This window comes from Stenella coeruleoalba (assembly GCF_951394435.1).
Source record: "Stenella coeruleoalba genome assembly, chromosome: 16".
NCBI classification, from domain to species: Eukaryota; Metazoa; Chordata; class Mammalia; order Artiodactyla; family Delphinidae; genus Stenella; species Stenella coeruleoalba.
In genome coordinates, this window is record NC_137162.1 from 48,825,227 (window position 1) to 48,845,733 (window position 20,507).

At 50.9% G+C, this 20,507-nt stretch overlaps 1 protein-coding gene across 3 annotated transcripts in view; it reads left to right on the forward strand.

Moving 5' to 3' along the window:
* GRID1 (glutamate ionotropic receptor delta type subunit 1) overlaps window positions 1-20,507 on the forward strand; it is a 663,206-nt gene that overhangs the window by 118,901 nt on the left and 523,798 nt on the right. For all 3 annotated transcript variants that reach the window (XM_079899987.1, XM_079899988.1, XM_079899989.1), the window contains exon 3: window positions 11,318-11,602. In XM_079899987.1, the coding sequence (XP_079756113.1) occupies window positions 11,318-11,602 (285 nt within the window). The remainder of the gene's footprint in view (window positions 1-11,317; window positions 11,603-20,507) is intronic.

Here is a 20,507-nt window from a genome sequence, read left to right on the forward strand (position 1 = left end):
TGAGCTGTGGAGGGGTGGCCCCTGAAGAGGGCTCGGCAGCCCAGATCCCTCATTTGAGGGACATCTGGCAGTTGGCAGTGTTGAGCTCAAAGCTCACATCTGGAGACTGGGTGTGGCTCTCCAGTCATGGAACCAAGGAAGGTGGCAGGATGGACAGGGGGCTCCTCTGGGCCAGTAGAGCCCAGAAGATGGGGGTTTAGGGGTGGTATCCTTCCCTGGAGAGTGGGCTATCCCTGCCCTTTGGGAGGGCTTCAGGCATGGTTCCAACCAGGTGACAGGCCAGGGAGTGGCACAGAGGGCTGGATCCACCTATGCCTGACTTGCCCAGGCTGTTGGAGGGGGACTGAGGTGTGTGGGTGTCCCTGTGGATACTTACCCTAAAGACAGCCCCGTAGGATGGTGACAACCTATGGCCTTAAGGTTTACCTGGTGATAGCAACCATCTGGGGCTGCCCAGTGATGGTGGTGGACCAAGGCCAGCATTTGTACTCATCCAGCATTGTCCTATTGTTGCCGGCTCCCCTGAGGCATCTGAGTGTCCATCCCAGCCTGGGTGCTACGGGCAGAGAGGCCTCTAGGGGGCTCAGTCCAGAAGGTGACAGAGACCCCTGAACAAACAGTGACACTGAGCTGTAATCGTGTATGTGGTAGGGATGCAGCAGGCGTAAGGCCTGAGCTGTTCTAACTGGGTGAAGAAGGCCTCTGGAGAGGAAGAGGCACTTGAACTGGGTCTGGAATGATGAGGAGGGGACAGTGATGTGAATTTCTAGCAGGGGAGTGCAGGTGCAGAGATTTGAGCCTGACATAGCCTGGCCTCAGGGACCCCTGCTTTGCACCCTGGAGCCTGGGAGTTGCCTTCTGGAAGCCTGCTGGCAGCCCAAGCTGCAGGATTAGTGTGAAGTCTTGGAGCTGGAGCTCAGCACTGGAGCTTGGCAGGATGGGGATGTTTCCGTGCCCTCCACGTTTTCCTGGAAGGGGTCACGGCCCAGAGGTGACACTTGTTCCTGCTACACTAATCCCCTGGGCGGGGAGGACCAGAGAGCTGAAGGCCTACAGGTGGGCATCCGTGGGTCAGCTTTCAAGCCCCGGATGAAGCCTAGGGCCAAGGCATAGATGTGGGGCTCTGTCCCTTTGGGCCGGTCAGTCCTACAGGGAGAGGGGGCATAGGCTGGCGGGGGAGAGAGTGAGTTTTGCATACACATATACTCTCTCTCTCTCTGACAGAGAGCTGAGACTTAGAAAGTGGGAAACAACAGAGAGAATAAGAGAGAGATCAGAGAGAGCTAGAAAAAGTCAGACATGGGTTGAGATGGAAAGGGAGAACCTGAAGCCTCATGGTGTCTCTGTTCCCCATCTGAGAGGGCCAATGGGCCCTGGAAGGAGCACCAGGCTGGGGCCTGGTGTCTGGATGGCCTTGGCTTTCCGGAGACAAATGCAGGTGGAGGGAGGGGAGAGGCAGGCACGGAGCTGGCCTCGGGCACCCTGGGGATGCGGGGAGGACAGAGGTCAGGCTCCGTGGTCTGGCCTGTCCATGTATATCCAAACGTGACCTCTGGTTCACTGCGCTCATTTAATCCTCGTAAGAGTCCTAGAGGTGGGGACTGTTCTTAGCCCATTTACAAGTGAGGAATTGAGGCTCAGAGAGGTTAAGTGACTTGCTTGAGGGCACACAGCTGTAGCAGTGGGCCTGCCTGCCTCCTGGGCCCATGTGCTCAACTTTGAGGTCAGGGGCAGCTCAGGGTTTCAAGTCAGGCTCCCCTGTGACTTCAGGCAATACCCCAACCTCGGGTCTGTGCCTCCTGTCTAAAATGGGGTAGCAGAACCCACTTCCCTGGGAGGCTGTGGGGCTCAGTGATTAGTTGGATGGGCCCTGAATGGTGCCTGGCCCGTACTTTGCCTTTCAAACTCCTACTCATCCTCCAAGACCCATCCCAAATGCCTCTTTCTCTATGGAACTTTTCCTTGACATCTCCTTGCTAGGCAAAATTAATCATTCCTTCTCCTGCAAGATTCTGGCACACTTCTCTTGAGTGTGTATTATTTGACTTTATGCTGAATCCCTAAGATTCCCTTAGGAATTCCTAAGAAAAAGGAATGAGTCCCACAGCCTTCTGTATCTCTAGGCACAGGACCTGATACAGCGATGATCAGAGGATTTGGGGTGAAGGAATGAGTAAGTGCAAGCACAGATACACGGTGAGGGGAGCCCAGGAAAAGACGTCTGGCCTCGGGGCAGAGATGCTGCAGGAGGCCCCCCTCCCCGCCGTGCTTAGCTGCTTTTGAGGTTCTCTGAGTCTCCTAGGACTCATCACCGTCCTGATTTAACTTTCACAGTGTGGGCTTCCGGTGAATCCCGGCCTGGGAGCCTGGTGTTCCCTTGGTGGAGCAGTAAAAGTCATTAACGAGGAGCCAGAGCGCTATAAATAAGCCAGCACGATCTCACCAGTGTTCCCCGTGTTTCCAATCTGCAGGAGCAGGGAATCCGTTTTGATTCATTAATTGGCATAAGGATGAGGCCCCAGAGATTGGCATGGAGCCACCGGCCCTTCCCCACCCTACTGGTTGGCTCCGTGCATCCTGCCTGCACCAGCTGCCCCCCTGCCCTGGGCTACAGTCCAACATTCAGTGGGACCCTTTGGCCTTGCTCCTGTTCCCCTCCTTGGGCTGGGCTGACCGTGAGGCCAGAGGGGCGTGGGAGATGCTGCAGGAGAGGCACCCTCCCAGGCGCTGCTGCAAGGCAAGGCTTGGGCCCAGCCAGCTTTCCTCTCCACTGTCCCCTTGGTAACCTCTAAGCTCTTGGTGAAACCCGCCTTAGAGTGGCGGGTCAGCTTTAAGAAACTCCCCTTCTCCACATTGTGGGAGTAGCTTCACTCCGGGCAGGATCTGAGCATCTGGGGACCTTGGCAAGTTTGAAAGCTCTGCCTCACCCATGCAATATGGACACCAATAGAGCTTGTCTTATGGAGTTGTTAAGAGTATTAAATAGTTTGTTGCTTTGCTAGGCCATGCTGGGGGCTGGGCCAGAGGCTAGGAGGGTGTGCAGTACACAGGTGCTTCTGCTCACGGGCTCATGGTTCAGAGGATGGGACAAAACAGTCCACGATTGCAAACGTCAGTGGGTGGTCTGCAGGCGGAGTACCGTGAGGGAAGATTGGGCTCGTGGAAAATTCAGGGAGTCACAGTTACCCCAAAAAATACAGAATGGGGAGAGATAGCCAGACAGGAGTGGGAGGAGTGTGGTAGGCCAAGGGCAAGTATGTGAGGAGACCCACAAGTGGGCAAGAGCTTGGGCATCCGAGTTACTGCCCAAAAGCCAGCTACCTGGAACACAGGGCACGGGTGTGATGGCGCAGGGCCCTGTCGGGCTGTGGACTTTATTTTAAGGGCGACGGGAAGCTAATGCAGATTTGAAGCAAGGACAGCACAGTCTGGTTGGCATTTTAATCTATGAAGGCCAGTGCACTGCAGTGGACTGAATGGGTGGCATGTGGATCTGGGGGAGGTTGGTGTGTGGAGGTCCAGTGGGGAGATAGTAGTGGTTTAGACCAAGGTGATGGCATTGGAGATGGAGGAAAGTTGACAGATCCAAGATACATTGTGGAGATAAAACAATCAGGACTTGGTGATGGCTTGGGTGCAGAGGGTCAGGGAGAGAGAAGGTTCAAGAACAACTGGGTGCTTGGGAGTGCCCCTTTACGGACATTGGGAGACCAAGAGGGACAGGATCACACCCCAGAGAGCTCGGTGTTGACGCAACAAGTTAGAGCTGCCAGTGGACTCACTGTGGGAGGCGCCCTGGTTGGGGGTCAGGAGCCCAGCGAGGGCTGTGGGCTGGAGCAATTACAGGACCCGTCAACAGAACCGAGGTGTAACTTTCAAAGGGATGGGTCAGATATACCAAGGAAGGTTGATGAGTCCATAGAGAGGACACAGTGATGGATCTGGGTCTGGGTCTGGGTCTGGGTCTGGGAGACGGCAAGTCATGGGAGCAACCAGAGCTCGTAAGCAGGGGCCAGCCTGAGATGGGAGAAGCTTTCTTCCTCAGCTTTCAGCACAAATGCAGATAGGTGTGTAGATCTGGTGCTAAGAACTGGGAAGAAGCCCGGAAGGTTTGAGGAGAATGAGCAAGGTAGGTGGTGGAGAGGATGTAAGTGGATATGGCGGGGTGGGGAGCCCTGTTGAGGATGGTGACACGGCTTCCCCACTTTGGGTCCCCACGTTGCTGGGTGCGTGGGTCTCTCTGACTCTCCGCTGTTTGCTCACGGACATGGAGAAGTGGGTGGGCAGGTGGACCCACCACGGTTGACCCTGGGTTGGGGTTTCCCAGCCATCCTATATAAGCAGAGAGAGCAGAGAGAGGGAGTTTGCAGCAGAGGGACTGTATGGATAGACAGACAGAAACCAAACTGAGCGAGGAGTCAGGAGTGAAGGCAGGAGGATGCTGGTGGGAGAGTCACTTAAGCAAAAGGTCTGTAGCACAAGGTGCTTGTCAAGTTTGTCCTGTGCTCAGGAGGGATGCGAGGCCTCAGTGACTCTCCCCTTTGGGGGCCTTTCGATGGCGAGAGGTGATGGGGGTCAGGGTCCTGCTGGGCCCGAACGCTAGCGCTCACCTTTGTGTGGTGCTGCCACCTGTTTCCCCCCATTTCATGGTTTTGTTTACCTTTGAAATGTCTTAATAAAACATGAAAAATAGTTATTCTCCATAGATCAGTAATTTACTGTGAGTTATGACAATATTAAATTTGGTCAATTATTCATCAGCTATAAAGTATTTATAAATGCTACCTTAATTTAAAGCATTAGCTGCTAGAATTCAAATATTAATAAAGTTGGTGCCAGCTTAAAGGAGGAAAGGAAGGGCACAGATAATGAGGGTAGCCTGGGGGAGGGTGAGCGCTCCTGGCTGTTCACATGGAGCCCGGACTGTGGGGCAGGCAGAGGTGCTGGAGGGCCTGGGGCTGGCCTGCTGCACCCCGTCGGAGAGAGATCATTACTTCTGGAGGGCAGGGCTGAGCCCAGGGCTGCCCGGAGCCAGCTCTCCCTTCTGCTGCCTGCTGTTACCAGCAGAGCCTTGCCCAGCTTCTCCGACAGGAGGGCACCTCTGCCAGGCTGCTTCCACTCAGGTGGAGTGCCCTCTCTCGCCTTGTCCATCTGGAGAAGTCCTGTCACTCTTTAAGGGGCTACCCAGAGGCCAGTTAGTACATGAGGTTGAAAGGGTGTGTAGCCTCAGAGAAGCAGGGGCTGCATGGGCGATCTCACCTATTCGGGGACCACGTCAGGTCTTCCAGGAGGAACAGGTGTGGATGTGCTCTGGGCACCATGCATTCAGGGCACATGGTGGAGGGAAGGGCTGGGATGGCCGTGGTCAGCATCATTATTAGGTGACGGCACCAGGAATTGTGCATCTCTTCCAGCACAAGCCTCCTGGGGTATTGCTTCCCCCAGTCTTGGCCTGAGAATTTTCCAGGAATGCCCATGGGGATGGAGAAGACTGGGCATGGATCAGTAGTGGTTCCCAGAGTGATCTCAGTGTCTGGGGGCACCCCTCTTATCCCCAACACCCACCTGAGGCCCCGAGTGACTTGATGAACCAAGGATTTGCCTTTAGCCGAGGGAGGCCTTGTTCTTGCTTGCTGGCTCCTTCTCTAGGGCCTGCGTTAAGTGTGGAGCTGCCCCAGGAGTTTCCATCCTGGGGATACGGATAGGGTTGGGTAGAGTCAGCCATGGAATCCTGGCCTCTGTCCTCTGCTGGCCACCATCTCTTCCTGGGACTGGCTGTAGAGGTACCTGGTGGTCCAGTTCTGATGCTCTCGTTGCCATTCACTCTCTGGCTATGTGATCCTAGCCAAGTGGTCAGCCCTCTCTGCTTCAGTTTTCTCACCAGGGGATCAGAAAGCTCACCTGGGGTGAGAATTAGGGAGACCCTGCTTGTCGGTGCTACACCCGGCACATCCTACCCTGAGAGTCCTGTGTCTGGAGAATCCTGGATCAGCAGGACGCTGACATCTCAGGGGAAGCTGGCAGGGATGTGACTGTGGGGCTGTCTGGGAATGCTGGCTGAGCTCCGTGGATCCTCTTGCCTGGGCCCAACCCTGAGTCTGAACAGCCTGCTTCTTCCCGATTCCTGGGAATCCATCACGTGGCCCAGAGCCCTCTGCTCTCCTAGGCCGCTGAGCTTGGGTAAGGGATCTTGAAGCTGCTCATTACATTCATCTCTGCTTCTTACTTTCGCAGCGGATGAGCCATTCTTGGGGAGCTCATATCAATCCATCAAGCCTGCATTGTTATCATCAAGAGAGATCAGCTTTATGACCATATGATACTGGAGACAAAGAATGATAACAAAGGCTGTTATCTTCTAGTGAGCTGCAGAGGCACCTGTAAGCTGGAGACAGGTGACTTCTACATTCTTACTATGCATCGGGCAGTGCCAAGTGGTTCTTCACATACAAAGACCTTTCAGAGAATATGCACAACGGCTCTGTGAAGCGGGTGCCATGATCTTTCTCTGACAGAAAAAGCACAGAGGCCCAGAGAGGGTCAGCCCCTCGCCCAAGGTCCCACAGCATGTACGTGGCAGGGCCTGGATTCAGATCCAAGCCGTCGGACGCCAGCACTGGGGTTCGGTGTCTGTTCTACAACTGGGTTGTGAGTTGTGTGATGTCCTATCCTAGGAATGAGCACACAACCTTGTTTAAGCTAATAGCTGGTGTGGCTTTGATCTGATGTATTTTGATCTTGTTATTTTTGTGTTAGGAGCCTCTAAATAACCGTCATTTCAACAGTGCCCCAATTAGCAGCCATTCACAGTGGATTAGAAATTGACTTGTATCAGGCTTCTCCATTAGTGCCTGGGAGAGGCTTCCAGCCTTAATTACCCACCCTGCTCACCTAGGAGGTCGAGGCCTTGAGGAGCTTCCGTGGTGCTGCAGGTGTCCGTACAGGGGTGGGTCAGGGTGGCCACCTCCACGGGGAGGGTTGGTCAGCAGCAGGAGTGAGGTCGTTCTCTGTTGTAACTGCTATTTCTTGGGATCCTGGGCACGATTTGGGTGGGGACATTGATGGGGAGCTGGGGATGCCCAAGGAGAGGGGCAGGAAACTGACATGTATTAATATTTAGCCTCTTTTCTTGCGCATGGCACGGGATCGGCATTTGTGGTCCACGTTCTAAGTCAGTGCTCCCGTAACTCTGCTGGGTAGAGGTTCATCTCGTCAATGAATAGGAAATGGGGGCTCAGGAAGGAGACATGCCCGTGGCCACACGGCCGCCGGCCAGAGGAGCCCAAACTGGAGCTTTGGTCTGTGAGATTCTGCTGCCCTGGTGAGCCCAGGCCCAGCCAAGAAGCTGGTGTCTCTGGCTGCCGCCGGGGCTGGGGCAGGGGGACCTGTTCCCTGAGCACATTCCCGCTGTCCAGCCCCTGTGTCTTTGTCCCACTGCACCCCTCACTCACACTGCTCCCCCCATCTCTCCTGGTCTAAATCCTTTTCTTCCTTTCAGGCCCTGATGCTGACCCCACATGAGTTCATCCTCTTCTGGGTCCCAGGGAGCTTCCCCTTTCCTTCCTTACAGGCCTAGTTGTGGGGTCTGGCTCCTTGGTAGATCCTAAGCTCCTCAGATGGGGCCTGTGTTCATCCTGCCCTTTGCCCCTCCCCCTCCCCAGTGCTCATTGCAGGGCTTTGTGCTTAGCGGGTGTGCTGAGTGTGTGCGTGAAACACACAAGAGGGAAGAGACAAATCCAGCCATGGTGAGCAGTGGGATGAGTGCCCAAATGGGGAAACTGAGCCTCAGGGAGGTCTAGTGACTTAATAACCCAGCATATGTGGAATGCGGATGGGGCTTGCCATCAGAAGTCAGGAAGTCCCTGAGAGGGAGCCAGGTGGGGTGGACGACAGAGAGCCAAGACCCAGTGATGGTGCAGTGGGTGTCTTGGGCCGGGACCAGGGGCTGGAGTTCCTGGGCAACTTTACACCCTAGTGATGTACAGTGTGTTTTGTAAGATTACTTTTTTTTTGCGGTACACGGGCCTCTTGCTGTTGTGGCCTCTTCCCGCTGCGGAGCACAGGCTCCGGATGCACAGGCCCAGCTGCCATGGCTCACGGGCCCAGCCGCTCCGCGGCATGTGGGATCCTCCCGGACCGGGGCACGAACCCGCGTCCCCTGCATCGGCAGGCGGACTCTCAACCACTGCGCCACCAGGGAAGCCCGTAAGATTACTTTTTAAACGTATAAATGCAGTGTATCAGCATTAAAGAGAATATGTACAAGAGAAGAAAGAAAAATCCATTTATCGTCAGAGACCTCGGCTTTTAGTGTTTTCTCTTGCCTTTTTCATAAGCATGCTTTCTGCCTAGTCGTAATCCTGGTGAGCGTAAAATGTCGTGCCCTGGTTTTGTCACTTAGTCACCCCTCAGAAGCATTTTTAGACGAGAAGCCATCTTAGTCCAGCCCTTATCGGTTGTGCGGCTTCACATCTTGTTATCTGGAAAATAGACACAGTGATGCCTGCTGTACAGGGATGTCATGAGAATAATGTGAACTCATGTATATAGAGTACTCGACAGAGTTTTTGGCACAGAGAAAATTCTCACAAATTAGTCCCTCCTCCTACATAGCTTCATACTTATCCATTGTTGGAGGATTGTTTTCCTTTTGTAAAGGAATTACCTGTTCACGACATGAAATTTTGGCAAAATATAGAAAAGAAGGAAAACCACGTCTAGACCTCTTCTAAAATGCAGTCACTTTTAACATTCTGCAGTATTTCCTTTTGATCTTTCTTTCATGCATGTTAAGTTTTATTTAATTGGTATCATAAAATACATGCAATTTTCTATTACTTTCACATAACTATTTTATGACAGGCACTTTCCCATCTGTAGTATCTTCATAAATGGTTTTAAAGGCTGTGTGTGCTTTCAACAAATGGAACACTTTTATGTCACTCACCTCTTTGCATCTTTTAGATCGTTAGCAATAAATATATCAAGAGTCTGGATAAGTATCCTCTGAATGTTTTTGGACCTGAAGCCATTTTTACAGCTTGGACGGATGCCCAAAGTGGCATTATTGAGCAGAGGGCATGAAAATGTCAAGGCTTACGGTACTATTGTATCAGTCTTTACTGAGTGCTGTGTGCCAGACACACTGTGTGTCTGGAAAAGGATGGTGAGCAGAATGGGCATGGCCTTTGTCCCCTTGGAGCTTGAGGCGAAGTGGGAGAGAGAGACAGTTATACACGCAGTGCAGTGTCCTAATAGGGGAAGTGTGGGATGCAGATGAAGCACTTGACAAAGGGTCCTTAGTCTGGGGTTGTAGAGTCTGAGTCTTGAAGCGAGAGTGGGTGTGAAGGTTCAGGAGGCCACAGGAAATGTGATGGGTTCCAGGGGCCGAAAGGTGGGCCATGGGTTGTAACAGAGTGGGCAGGGGCGTGTGAGGAACCTGAGGCTGCAGGCACGGGGGAGCCTGCAAGACTGCCCCAAGGAGTTTGACTCTGTCCGCAATGGTCTTGGGAGCCACCAAAGGGCTTTAAGCAGTAGCATGACATGATTGGATTTCAATTCAGGAGTGAACTTGGCCGCATGGAGCCTGAATGCGAGGGGCCAGAGCATTTAGGTGGCTGCATGATCTTCAAGAGAGACTGCAGAGAGTCTCTTGTTTAACCACCCCCTCCTCCTGCCTTGTGTTTGGAGGCAGAGGGTTCAGCCGGGAGAGTTGTGGGCATTTGAGTTGTCCTCCTACCGAAGCCCATGAACGTGCAAGGTGAGTGTCCGTGCGTGGGGAGCAGCTGGCCTTTGGTATTTGAAAGTTTGGAGGTGTCTTCCTCTTCCCGCACCTTTCCAGCCTCCTACTACCTTGCTCCTTGGATTTCCTCTCCCTGGTCTCCATCTCCTCCTCCCAGCCTGGTCGGAGGCATTACATAAACCCAGGTGCTTTCAACCGAAAGAACCGTATTGTCAAAGTTGTTCAAAAGTCTGCCATCAGACTCTAGGTCCATCTGATTCACTTTGTTATCAAGCAGAAACTAACACACCATTGTAAAGCAATTATACTCCAATAAAGATGTTAAAGAAAAAAAAACAAAGTCTGCAGCAGACGGCCTGCTGACATTCACAGGCTGTGTTTTGAAACTGCATCTGCTTCCACACATTCCTGCCATCACATAAAGCATTATTAATAAGTGTTTGCTTCAAAACTGGTGCAGTGGGTTGCAGTGTTGGGAGGTGCATCTTTCTGTTAATTGGTCTGATGTTCCAAAAAGGTCTAAGTGTATGGCTAAAAGGGGTTCCTGGAACTCATGGCTGCTGGATGACTTCAAAAGGTGATCCCTGAGCGCAGCTACCCTAGAAATAGCTGCTGGCACCTGGTCATGTTCCTCCTACACACCTGCAGTCAGCGCCCCAGCTGCTGCACGAGCATCTTCCTTTGTTATTGTCAAGTGGCTTTTGAATAATCCTGGGCTTCTGGAACCAAATGCTTCCTCTGGGGTTTGACCTAGTATTTTTATGATATGAATCAAATGGACTTGGCCAGAAGACCTAGGGTTCCTGGGGGGTTTTGCCTACAATCTGGATCCTCCGGGGTAAGTTTCTCCCTGGCTTTCCGATGTTATTTATTTATTTATTTTTTCAGTACGCGGGCCTCTCACCGTCGTGGCCTCTCCCGTTGCAGAGCACAGGCTCCAGACGCGCAGGCTCAGTGGCCATGGCTCACGGGCCCAGCCGCTCCGCGGCATGTGGGATCTTCCCACACCGGGGCACGAACCCGTGTCCCCTGCATCGGCAGGCGGACTCTCAACCACTGCGCCACCAGGGAAGCCCTTTCTGATGTTATTCGTTCCCCTCAGCCCCAATCAGTTCAGTTCAGCCAACAATTGTAGAGTACACAGTGTATTCTTGGCCTGTGGCGTGGCCTTGGGAATACATGGGTCAACAAAATGAGCTCACAGCCCAAGTGGGAGACAGGATGGCTAATTCAGTAGCACTGATGGCTGTCTCAGGCAGATGTGGGTTGTGTCCCTGTTCTACTCTCCCTGCTTGAGTAGCCTAGGACAAATGATTTTGCCTCTCCTGACCTCTGTTTTCTCATCTGTTGAATGGACACAAGAACATCTAGCTGGCAGCATCACTAGGGCATCATAGACTGTGCCTGTGAGAGCCTCTGGCCTGGCCTGGCCTGACATGGGTTCTTGGTCCCTGGAGGGAGGCAGTGTTTCTTGGAACCCTGGGAATGAGCTGCCTGGCATGAGCTGTGCCAGTTGAAGCCAGGGCAGCATCACACCCATGCTGACCCCACCCTCTCTCTCCCCTCTCTTTCCAGCCTGTGACCTCATGACCCAGGGGATTTTGGCCTTGGTCACATCCACCGGTTGTGCGTCTGCCAACGCCCTGCAGTCCCTCACAGATGCGATGCACATCCCACACCTCTTTGTCCAGCGCAACCCAGGGGGCTCTCCACGTACCGCCTGCCATTTGAACCCCAGCCCTGACGGCGAGGCCTACACGCTGGCCTCCAGACCTCCCGTGCGCCTCAATGATGTCATGCTCAGGCTGGTGACAGAGCTGCGCTGGCAGAAGTTCGTCATGTTCTACGACAGCGAGTACGGTGAGTTGGGGGTAGGGGGTGCTCTGGGGCTCTGGTGGGGGCATGGCCAGGCACTGGGAGACCTGCGAGCTGGACCATCGCTCGTGGAGGCTGAGCGCTTTGGAGTGGGCTGGGTGTGGACAGCAGTTGGTGGTCTGAGCCAGGTGGGTCTTTGGGTGGTAGGACTGAACCTCGAGCTTTGTGAGTGGGGGAGGAACTCTGAAAACAGATCTGTAGACAGGAGCTAAAGTTGCCTAGCAACAACACCTTATCATGACAGCTGAAGTTGGAATCATCTTAAGAGTTTTCAATAAAATATTAATAAACCACTGGCAGGGATCTGAAGGGCTGCACGCAGGCAGTGGTGGAGGCTGGCCAGCATGGGTCCTCCTGGAAGCCTCCTCTGCAAAGTGTTCCCCTCTCACTGGCCGCTCTCCCAGCCTTCCCAGCTCCTTATCTCCCTCTGCCCTGATCTGCCCTCAGTTTCAGGGTTTCTGGCTGGGGCAAAGGTCAGGGGGAGGGACACCCTGAATGTCATGGAGCCAGGCTGGGGTTGTGTGGGTCTGGGGACACTGGCCATGGCTGGTCATGGCTTCTTTGAAGGCCTCCCATATGAAAAAAAAAATCATAATTTGCTTGTGAGGAAACTAGAACAGTGGGCTTTGAGGAAATAGCTTTAGGTTTTCTATGACTGCTTTGTGAAAACAGACCATTTCTAGTCCCAAGATAAAATGGTTTCCACCTTATGCGTTTTTCTAAAAAAAACCTTTTTATTTTGAGTTAATTGAGATTCACATGCAATTATGAGAAACAATTCAGAGATTCTGTGTGCTCCAGCATCTTGCCTGTCATACCATATCACAAGTGGGATTTGACCTTGACACAATCCATAGGCTTTGCTCATATTCACCAGTTGACATGCACTTGGGTGTGTGTATTCACTTCTGTGTGATTTTATCACATGTGGATTCATGTGACCACCACAGTCAGATGCAGAGCAGTTCCCATGCTACCCTTTTATAGCCACAGCCACCCACATTACGTGTCTTTAAAGGGTGTGGGGGACTGGTGACGGTCAGCAGCTGCATAGCTGGGACCAGGGTAGAATGGGGTGGACCCTCGAAAGTCCTGTTTTTCTCTTTTGGTGAAATAATTCCTTTGCCAAGGATGTAACTAAGAAGAGAAACCAGCATATGTTTGCCTTTGCCTAAATACTCTGCTTCTCTAAGACCAGAATGTTGTCCTCAGCTCTTGAGCAAATATGCTGTTGAGAGTCTTCCAGAAGGAACTGAAAGAGCAGAGAGTCACTGTGCTGAAATTAAGATGAGGTGGTGATGGGGAGAAGGGCAGCCGGAGGCTCCAGGCGCTTGAACTGGACTCTGTCCAGGAGTTGGTCTCTCCTTCCAACCCTGCTCAATCCCTGACTCTGGGAAGGCGTTTGAGACCATGTCATAGCACCTCTTAGTGGCCCAGCCTTCCCCTGACAACCCTTTGTGTTGGTGGTTCAACCCCCGACCTTGGATCTGCTCTGAGGCTGCATCCTGTAGGGAGGTGTGGACACTGCCAGGACTGAAGGTCCAGTGTCTGTAGACCCTTCCCACCTCACTGCTCTCCTTTTGCTCTGACCTATAGAAACTCTTCAAACCTTGGTTCTTCCTAAGCCCTTAAGGTGGCTTTGGTGGGAACCTCAGCCATAGGAAGCAGTTATCAGCTCTCCAGCCTACCTATCGCATCTGGGCTCCTGTAATTCTTGAAGACCAAATGACACCTAATGGCACTCGCTCAAATTCTGTGTTTTCTTCTTCTTACATCCCTTACCCCCACTTGGCTCAAGGATCAAGTCCCCAAGGAAGGGCGCCTGATCTCCACCTGTCTGCAGACTCCTCCCTTTCCCATAGAGCTGGTTCCTTGGTTACATGCTCTCACAGACACACGTCTCCTTCCTTCAGCCTGCTCTCAGCTTGTTGCAACACACTCATGAGGGCTAATCCTTGATGAGCAGTTACTCCCACCCGGGCTCTAAGCTCCAAGACAGTGGGCCATGTACTCTTCCCTGCTCTGTCTCTGCTGCTTAGCATGGTGGCTGGCACACAGTAGGCCCTAAGAAATTGTCACTGTGTGAATGAACCAACTCGTTTATGCGGACATGGACTTTTCAAACAATTTTCACACAAGACAAAGGAGAAATGGGGGGAAAGACAGGGACACTGAATAGTCTGACCTCTGAGGTAGGGGAGGTGAGCTAGGAAACAGATGTTTCATTCTGTAGGCACACTCCTCTGCCCCTCTCCTCTCCCACCCAGACCCTCCAATCAAACCAAAAGGTGTGCCCCTCTTTTCTGACACGGAGACCTTTGCTACCTTTGGTAGGGTTGAAGTGAGTTTTCAACTAAACTGGCCTTTATTAGTAGTAATTCTATAAAGACACAGGGTACCCAATAGCTTTCCTCTGGTGGACCACCGCAAGCAATTGGTTGAGCCTTGAATGCTGTGTTGGGAAGGATTCTGAGGAAGCATGTAGGCTCAGCAATAAAAGCGCTGTGATTGCTCCATGAAGCATCATGTTTGCGGGGACGGGCTGGCAACATCCTGCCCTGTTTGCAGATTCTGATCTGGAAGGTAGGGGAGAATTGGGCATTTCAGAGCTGCCTTACACTTGGCTGTCGCTGTCCAAGGTGCTGATCCATTTGGCGTTAGCCTTTCTGGAGGCCAGTGCTCTTTTTTTTTAAAAATATAAATTTATTTTATTTATTTATTTTTGGCTGCGTTGGGTCTTGTTGCTGCGCGCGGGCTTGTTCTAGTTGCGGTGAGCGGGGGCTACTCTTCGTTGCGGTGCATGAGCTTCTCATTGCAGTAGCTTCTCTTGTTGCGGAGCACGGGCTCTAGGCACGCGGGCTCAGTAGTTGTGGTGCACAGGCTTAGTTGCTCCGCAGCATGTGGGATCTTTCCGGACTGAGGCTCGAACCCATGTCCCCTGCATTGGCAGGCGGATTCTTAACCACTGCGCCACCAGGGAAGCCCGCCAGTGCCCTTTCATTGGGTACTATGCAGAACTTCCTGGCTTTGCCTTCCCTGGTCATTGGCCCCCTGATTTGACAACCTTTGAGGCAGGCTTTCTACCCCAAACATTCTCTATAAAACGTTCACCACTGTTACTTGTTTTGGCCTGCCCCTCAGGCACAGCCCAACCTCCGGCCCATTTTTAACATGTTAGATGAGCCAAGGCGGTAGAAGCCCACATGCTATTTGATGCAACCCCAAGAATTCGGGGTGTGGATGCTCCCTCAGCTTGGCTGGCATTGGCCTCTCCGAGGGCCGTGGGTGGATTTACATTGCTGATATGCCCAAGACAAATGGTGCCTCCACAACTCCTCAGGGCCCTTCCTCCACCCGATCGCTGCAACACTAGCTGCAGTGAGCCCAATTAGAAAGCAAATTGAGTGTAAAGACTGTTTCATTCCTTCCAAAGTCAAACAGAAGTGGTTTGGGGATATAGTGACTTTTTTTTTTTTTTTGATGCTGATCTGCAAGTATCTTTACATGTATTATTTGATTAAAGCCATTTAATAACTCTCTGAGGTGGGATTATTGCTGCATTTTACGGATGAGGAATGTGAGGCTCAGAGAGATTCTTTCTGACTTCGATGCCCATGCACTTAGCCAAGGCACCATCCTATTTCTGTAATCCGGGGCTTGCTAGGCTCCAACCTTCTTCTCCTAGCCCCAGCCAGACAGAGTTAATGCCAAGGATGGGGTGTGTGGAATGGACTTGGCATGCCCTAGCTTTGTCCAGTCAGTCACTTGCTAATGAATGTCATATGTAAGATCCCACTCTTGCAAGGTGAGGACTGATCCTTCCTCATTTGCCCCTCAGCCTCCTTTTAAACAAAGGCATGTCCTTCCCTGGGTGGAGCCTGAGGACTGGGCATCTGAGTCAAGAGTCAAGGGTCAGAGAGACAAAAACACGTTCTAAGAGAGAGTTTGGCAGAGTGGTGGGAGAGGAGTTTGTGTATTTAAGGTTTACAAAATGCAAGATGTGCCATTTGGTAAAATTCCATCAAAAATACTTGTGTGCTTGTTGTGACAGCGAAAGGAAAAATGAAAGAGAAGCTGGCATTTGGGAGAGAAAATCTGTAACATTAAAATACCAAAAGTTTGGATTGAACCGAAGAGATAACTTTCTGACTTGCCACTTCAAATTCTGGGATATTCGTGTGTGTCTTGAGGAGGATGTGCTAGGAGCTGCAGGCACAGTTTCTCCCTGGTGAACACATCTGGATGAGGGGCGTATGACTGGGATCTTAGAAATCTCTGACTCATTCGTTCAGCAAATATTCACTGAGTCCCTACCATGCACAACTATTTTGCTAGGTACTCTTTTTACATGAAGAAACAGATGGGTGGAGTATCTTGGCTGAAGTTGCACAGGGCTGGGATGTGAAGTCAGGACCCCAGGGCTCTTTCCTCCACAGCATCTCTGGGGTGTGGTGGTCCCTCTTGGCCTCTGGGCCAGCTTGCAGGCCTGGAATGGGGTTGGGAGCTGGGATTCCACAGGAACAAAAGCTTAAAGCTCTAAATGTATGGCCATTTCCTATTCGTGCTTGTTTTACAATTATTTTAAAAAGTTTAAAAGTTGCACATGTTTACAATGTATATGTCAAGTTAAAAGAATGGTGATAAAGTGAACTCCCATGAACCCAGACCAGTTTAAAACTGTGTAGGAGCCCTTGTGTGTCCAGCTCATATCGTGTCGTCTCCTACCTAGGGGACATAAACACTATCTTGGTTGTGTTCTAACCAGTTCCTTGCTTTTCTTTATAGTTTATCATGCAAGTATGGATCCTAAGATACATATTCCTTAGTTTGGCCTCTTTGTGAACCTTAAATATGTGGAGTAACACTTCTGTACACTTTCATGATTGCTTTCTTTTTTATTCAATATTAGGTTTTTGAGATCTGTTCACTTGATGCAGATGGGTATATGTGATCATTTTTACTGCTGCAAAGTATCACCTGATTTATTATCCATTGTGTTCCTATGGGCATTTGTTTCCAGGTTTTTGCTATTACAAATAATACTGATAAGATTATTGGTGTTCGTGTGCAAGAATTTTTTCAGGGTCTATCTCAAAGGAGCAGAATTGCTGGACTATTGGGTATGCATGTTTCACTTTAGTATATCATTCCAAATTGCTTTCCAAAGAATTTCTATCTGTGTTCACTGCTCTCTGCAATGTATGAGCATTCTCAAAGCTCCCCAACTTCACCAACACCTGGTACTGTTTTTACTTTTAAGATTTTCATGTGAAATGGTATCTTGCTGTGATTTTAATTTATATTGCTGTGATAAAAGATGAGGTTGAGAATCTTTTCATATCTTTATGCACTATTTTTGTTTGCTCTTCTGAACACCTGTATGTAGTTTTAAATTTTTGCCTATTTTTAAGACTGAGCCTTTTCTTTTGTAAGTTAGGGATGTTAAATACCTTCTTTCAGTTAGTTGTCTTAATTCACAGAAGTTCTATATTGTATTGTTTTCAAATTTATTTATCTTTTAGACAAGTAGCTCTGTTTCCTGTCTCATTTAAGAGGTCCTTCCCTATCCAAGTGGCATAAAGATATTCTCCTGCTGAAACCTCACTCTCTGCACTGAGAACAAATGTTGTCCTCCTGCCTGGATATCCATAGCTAGGCCCTGCCCCTGGGTGTGCCTGGATCCCAATGCTAGACCACCTCTCCCTGCAGCCATGGCCTGACATTCCTTGCTGACACTGCTCTGCTCTGCTCTGGCCACGGAGCTGATCTTATTCTTGGTGGTGATTGCACAGCCTGTGGCATGGTGGCTTGGGAGGGCTTCCAGGAAGAGGTGGCATGTAAGCAAGGGTCTAAAGGACTAGTAGGAGATAGGCAAGCAAAGGGCACTGGGGGAGGAGGGGAGGAAGCGTGTCCCAGGCAGAGGGAAAAGCATGCTGGAAGGCCTGGGGGCAGTGGAGAGGGGAAAGATCGTATGGCTGGGTTGTGGGCAGTGGCCATGGGTGAGGCTGGAGCTCTGGGCCACGCAGGCCTTAGGGGCCTCACTGATGAGCTCAGAGTCCCCAGAAATCCTTGGGAGCCATAGCTCACTACCTCAGGTGGTGCCTTCGGGTCCTATTCTTCACGCCCAGTCCAGAGACCTGAGGATAGACATGGGGTCTCCATCTCTGGAGGGCTCTGGTTCTTCAGTTGCCTGTGTCCGGACTCATTGGCTGTCTACGAAAGGGAAGAAACTAACGCACAGAGAAGAGCTGTGGTCTGACTGAGGACAAATCCCAGACCCAGAGTCCAAGCCAGGGGCAAGGCCTGAACTTCCCAAGTAACCCAGGTGGCCCAGGTATCAGTGAGTAACAGCGCACGTCTCTCCAGCTGTCACTCTGAGCAGGGCACTGAGGCTCCAGCTCACATCATCCTTATGGCAACCTTTCCAGGTGGGTGTATACTATCTTTATTTTACATATGAGGAAACTGTGGCTCAGAGAAGTAAAGGGATGTGCTCTAGGTCATATGGCTGGTGAGTAGGGGGGTTGGCCAGGTCTGATTCCCAAAGCCCGGGTATCACAGCTCTGCTCACAGCCTCTTGGTTCTCGTGGCAAAGCTGTGGGGAACAAACACCTCAGGTAGACTCTTCTTAATGCACAAGGATTTATTGTAGCATTGTTGGTAACTGCAGACATTCCAACAACCTTAATGGTTAAGTATATTATGATACATATATATAATGGAAAACTATGGTTCTTTATGTATTAAGAAGCCATAGTTCCAACACATGGTACTGTTAGCTCACAATAGCAAAGTGAGAACAGTGGTGTCAGTATTGCTCTGGGTCAAGGCAAGCTCGCACGTGTGTGTATCTGAGTACACATACAGTCAGTCATAAAGGAGTGCTGTGTTAGGGAGGGAAACACAATGACTTGGGACGGGGATGGGAGATATATTTCTTACTGCATATTTTAAAATATCTTTTAAGTTTTGTTTCAAGTACAAAAAATAAGTAAGTAAATAAAAAAGAGTGGAGGTTGCCATCCCTCCCTCCTACTGACTGCTCATGGTGACTTCTCTGAGCTTCTGCTTTCTCACCTAAGGAACAGGGATGCTAATTTCTGAGCTACAGAGTAAAACCCCCAGCAGAGTTCCTGGTACATGGCAAGTGGTCAATATGATAGTAACAAATCATGTGTGGGAACCAGGAGTGGCAGTGGTCAGTATTCCCTCTCATGGCTGGGTGTGGGCTCAGGGCTTGGTAGAGTCTTGGCAAAAGAGCTTTGGCTGTTTGCCCCTCCTCAGGATTACTCTTGAGTATAATGGTTAGGAGCAAGGACTCAGGAGCAGTCTGCTTCAGTTGAATCCCGGCTCTGTCTCTATAGCTGTGTGACATTAGAGAAGTCACTCAACCTCTCTGTGCAACAGTTTCCTTATTTGTCAAATGGGGATAAATAATCATTTCCGCCCAGTGTGCTTGATGTGTGGGTTAAATGCATTAATACACGCCAAGAGCTTAGCACAGCGCCTAGCACATGCTGAGTACTCAGGAAGATTTCCTTGCTCAGGAACTGCACCCAGTGGTGGCCCCTTTACTGCCCGTTCTCCCTTAGCCTCTGAGCTGGTTCATCTCTGCTGTGGCCCAGAACACATCTTAGTTATATTCTTGGTGCTTGTGGAAGGGTCAGCTCTCTCACCTGCAGGGGACACTCCAGGCCTCCCTGGCAGCAGGGCTGAGCTGCTGGGCGTCGCTGCAGGCTCACTGCGCGGTCCCAGGTAGCTCTGGTGAGCCGTTGCACCTTCTCAGCTGGACAGCCTGACAGTTTCTCGTGGCAAACACCTGTCGGCTGTTGGTCCTCACCCTCGAGTCCTCCTGACATGAAACTCCCTGGGAGAAAGAGAATTACTGGACAAATGCTATTTTAACCAACGCTTTGTGCCAACGAAATCTCCTTTCTTGCCCCCGGCATAGGAAGTCAGATGACTGAACTGCGATGGTGAGCGTTCTCAAAAAAAAAAAAAAGATGGTACCGATGAACCTAGTTGCAGGGCAGGAATAAAGATGTAGACACAGAGAATGGGCTTGAGGACATGGGGTGGGAGGGGGAAGCTGGGGTGAAGTGAGAGTAGCATTGACATATATACACTACCGAACGTAAAATAGTTAGCTAGTGGGAAGCAGCAGCATAGCACAGGGAGATCAGCTCGGTGCTTTGCGATGACCTAGAGACGTGGGATAGGGAGGGTGGGAGGGAGGCTCAAGAGGGAGGGGATATGGGGACATGTGTATGCATATGGCTGATTCACTTTGTTGTACAACAGAAACTAACACAGTATTGTGAAGCAATTATACTCCAATAAAGATCTATTAAAAAAAACACACAGCCTATCATTATGGCATTAGTTTAAATTGAAGTAATAAATACTTTTTCCAGATGAAATGAACAAGTGAGTTTAATTGCTAGGAAACCTACCAAGAAGTTCGACAACAACTTTACCGGGATGAGTGTTTTGTGTTTGTTCTCCGATCTAATTATAAAGCGACTGTACTTTGGGGCACGTAAATTGTAGCACTTGCTGGAAGATTAAAGTTCAGTAACGCTGAAGTTCCCTCACCCTTCCATCAGATTCCATGGTGCGTCTGAGGACATGAGGAGATGCCTGATGCAGGCGTGGATGAAGGACAGGAAGGCGAGGCTGCCCTGGCCCCCACGCGTGGCCCATTGTGCAGCTGGGGCCCAAGGGAGTCGCCACAGCAGGAACTTGGCCAGGCCTACACCTCCCTCTTCCCATGTCGTGCCACAGTGCCCCCTTGGAAGACAAATGTGGCCCTGTCGACATCCCTCTCCTGCTGCCCCTGCTTTTCCAGACCTCTGCAGCCCCAGGATACAAGAGGGAACAGGTTTTGTTG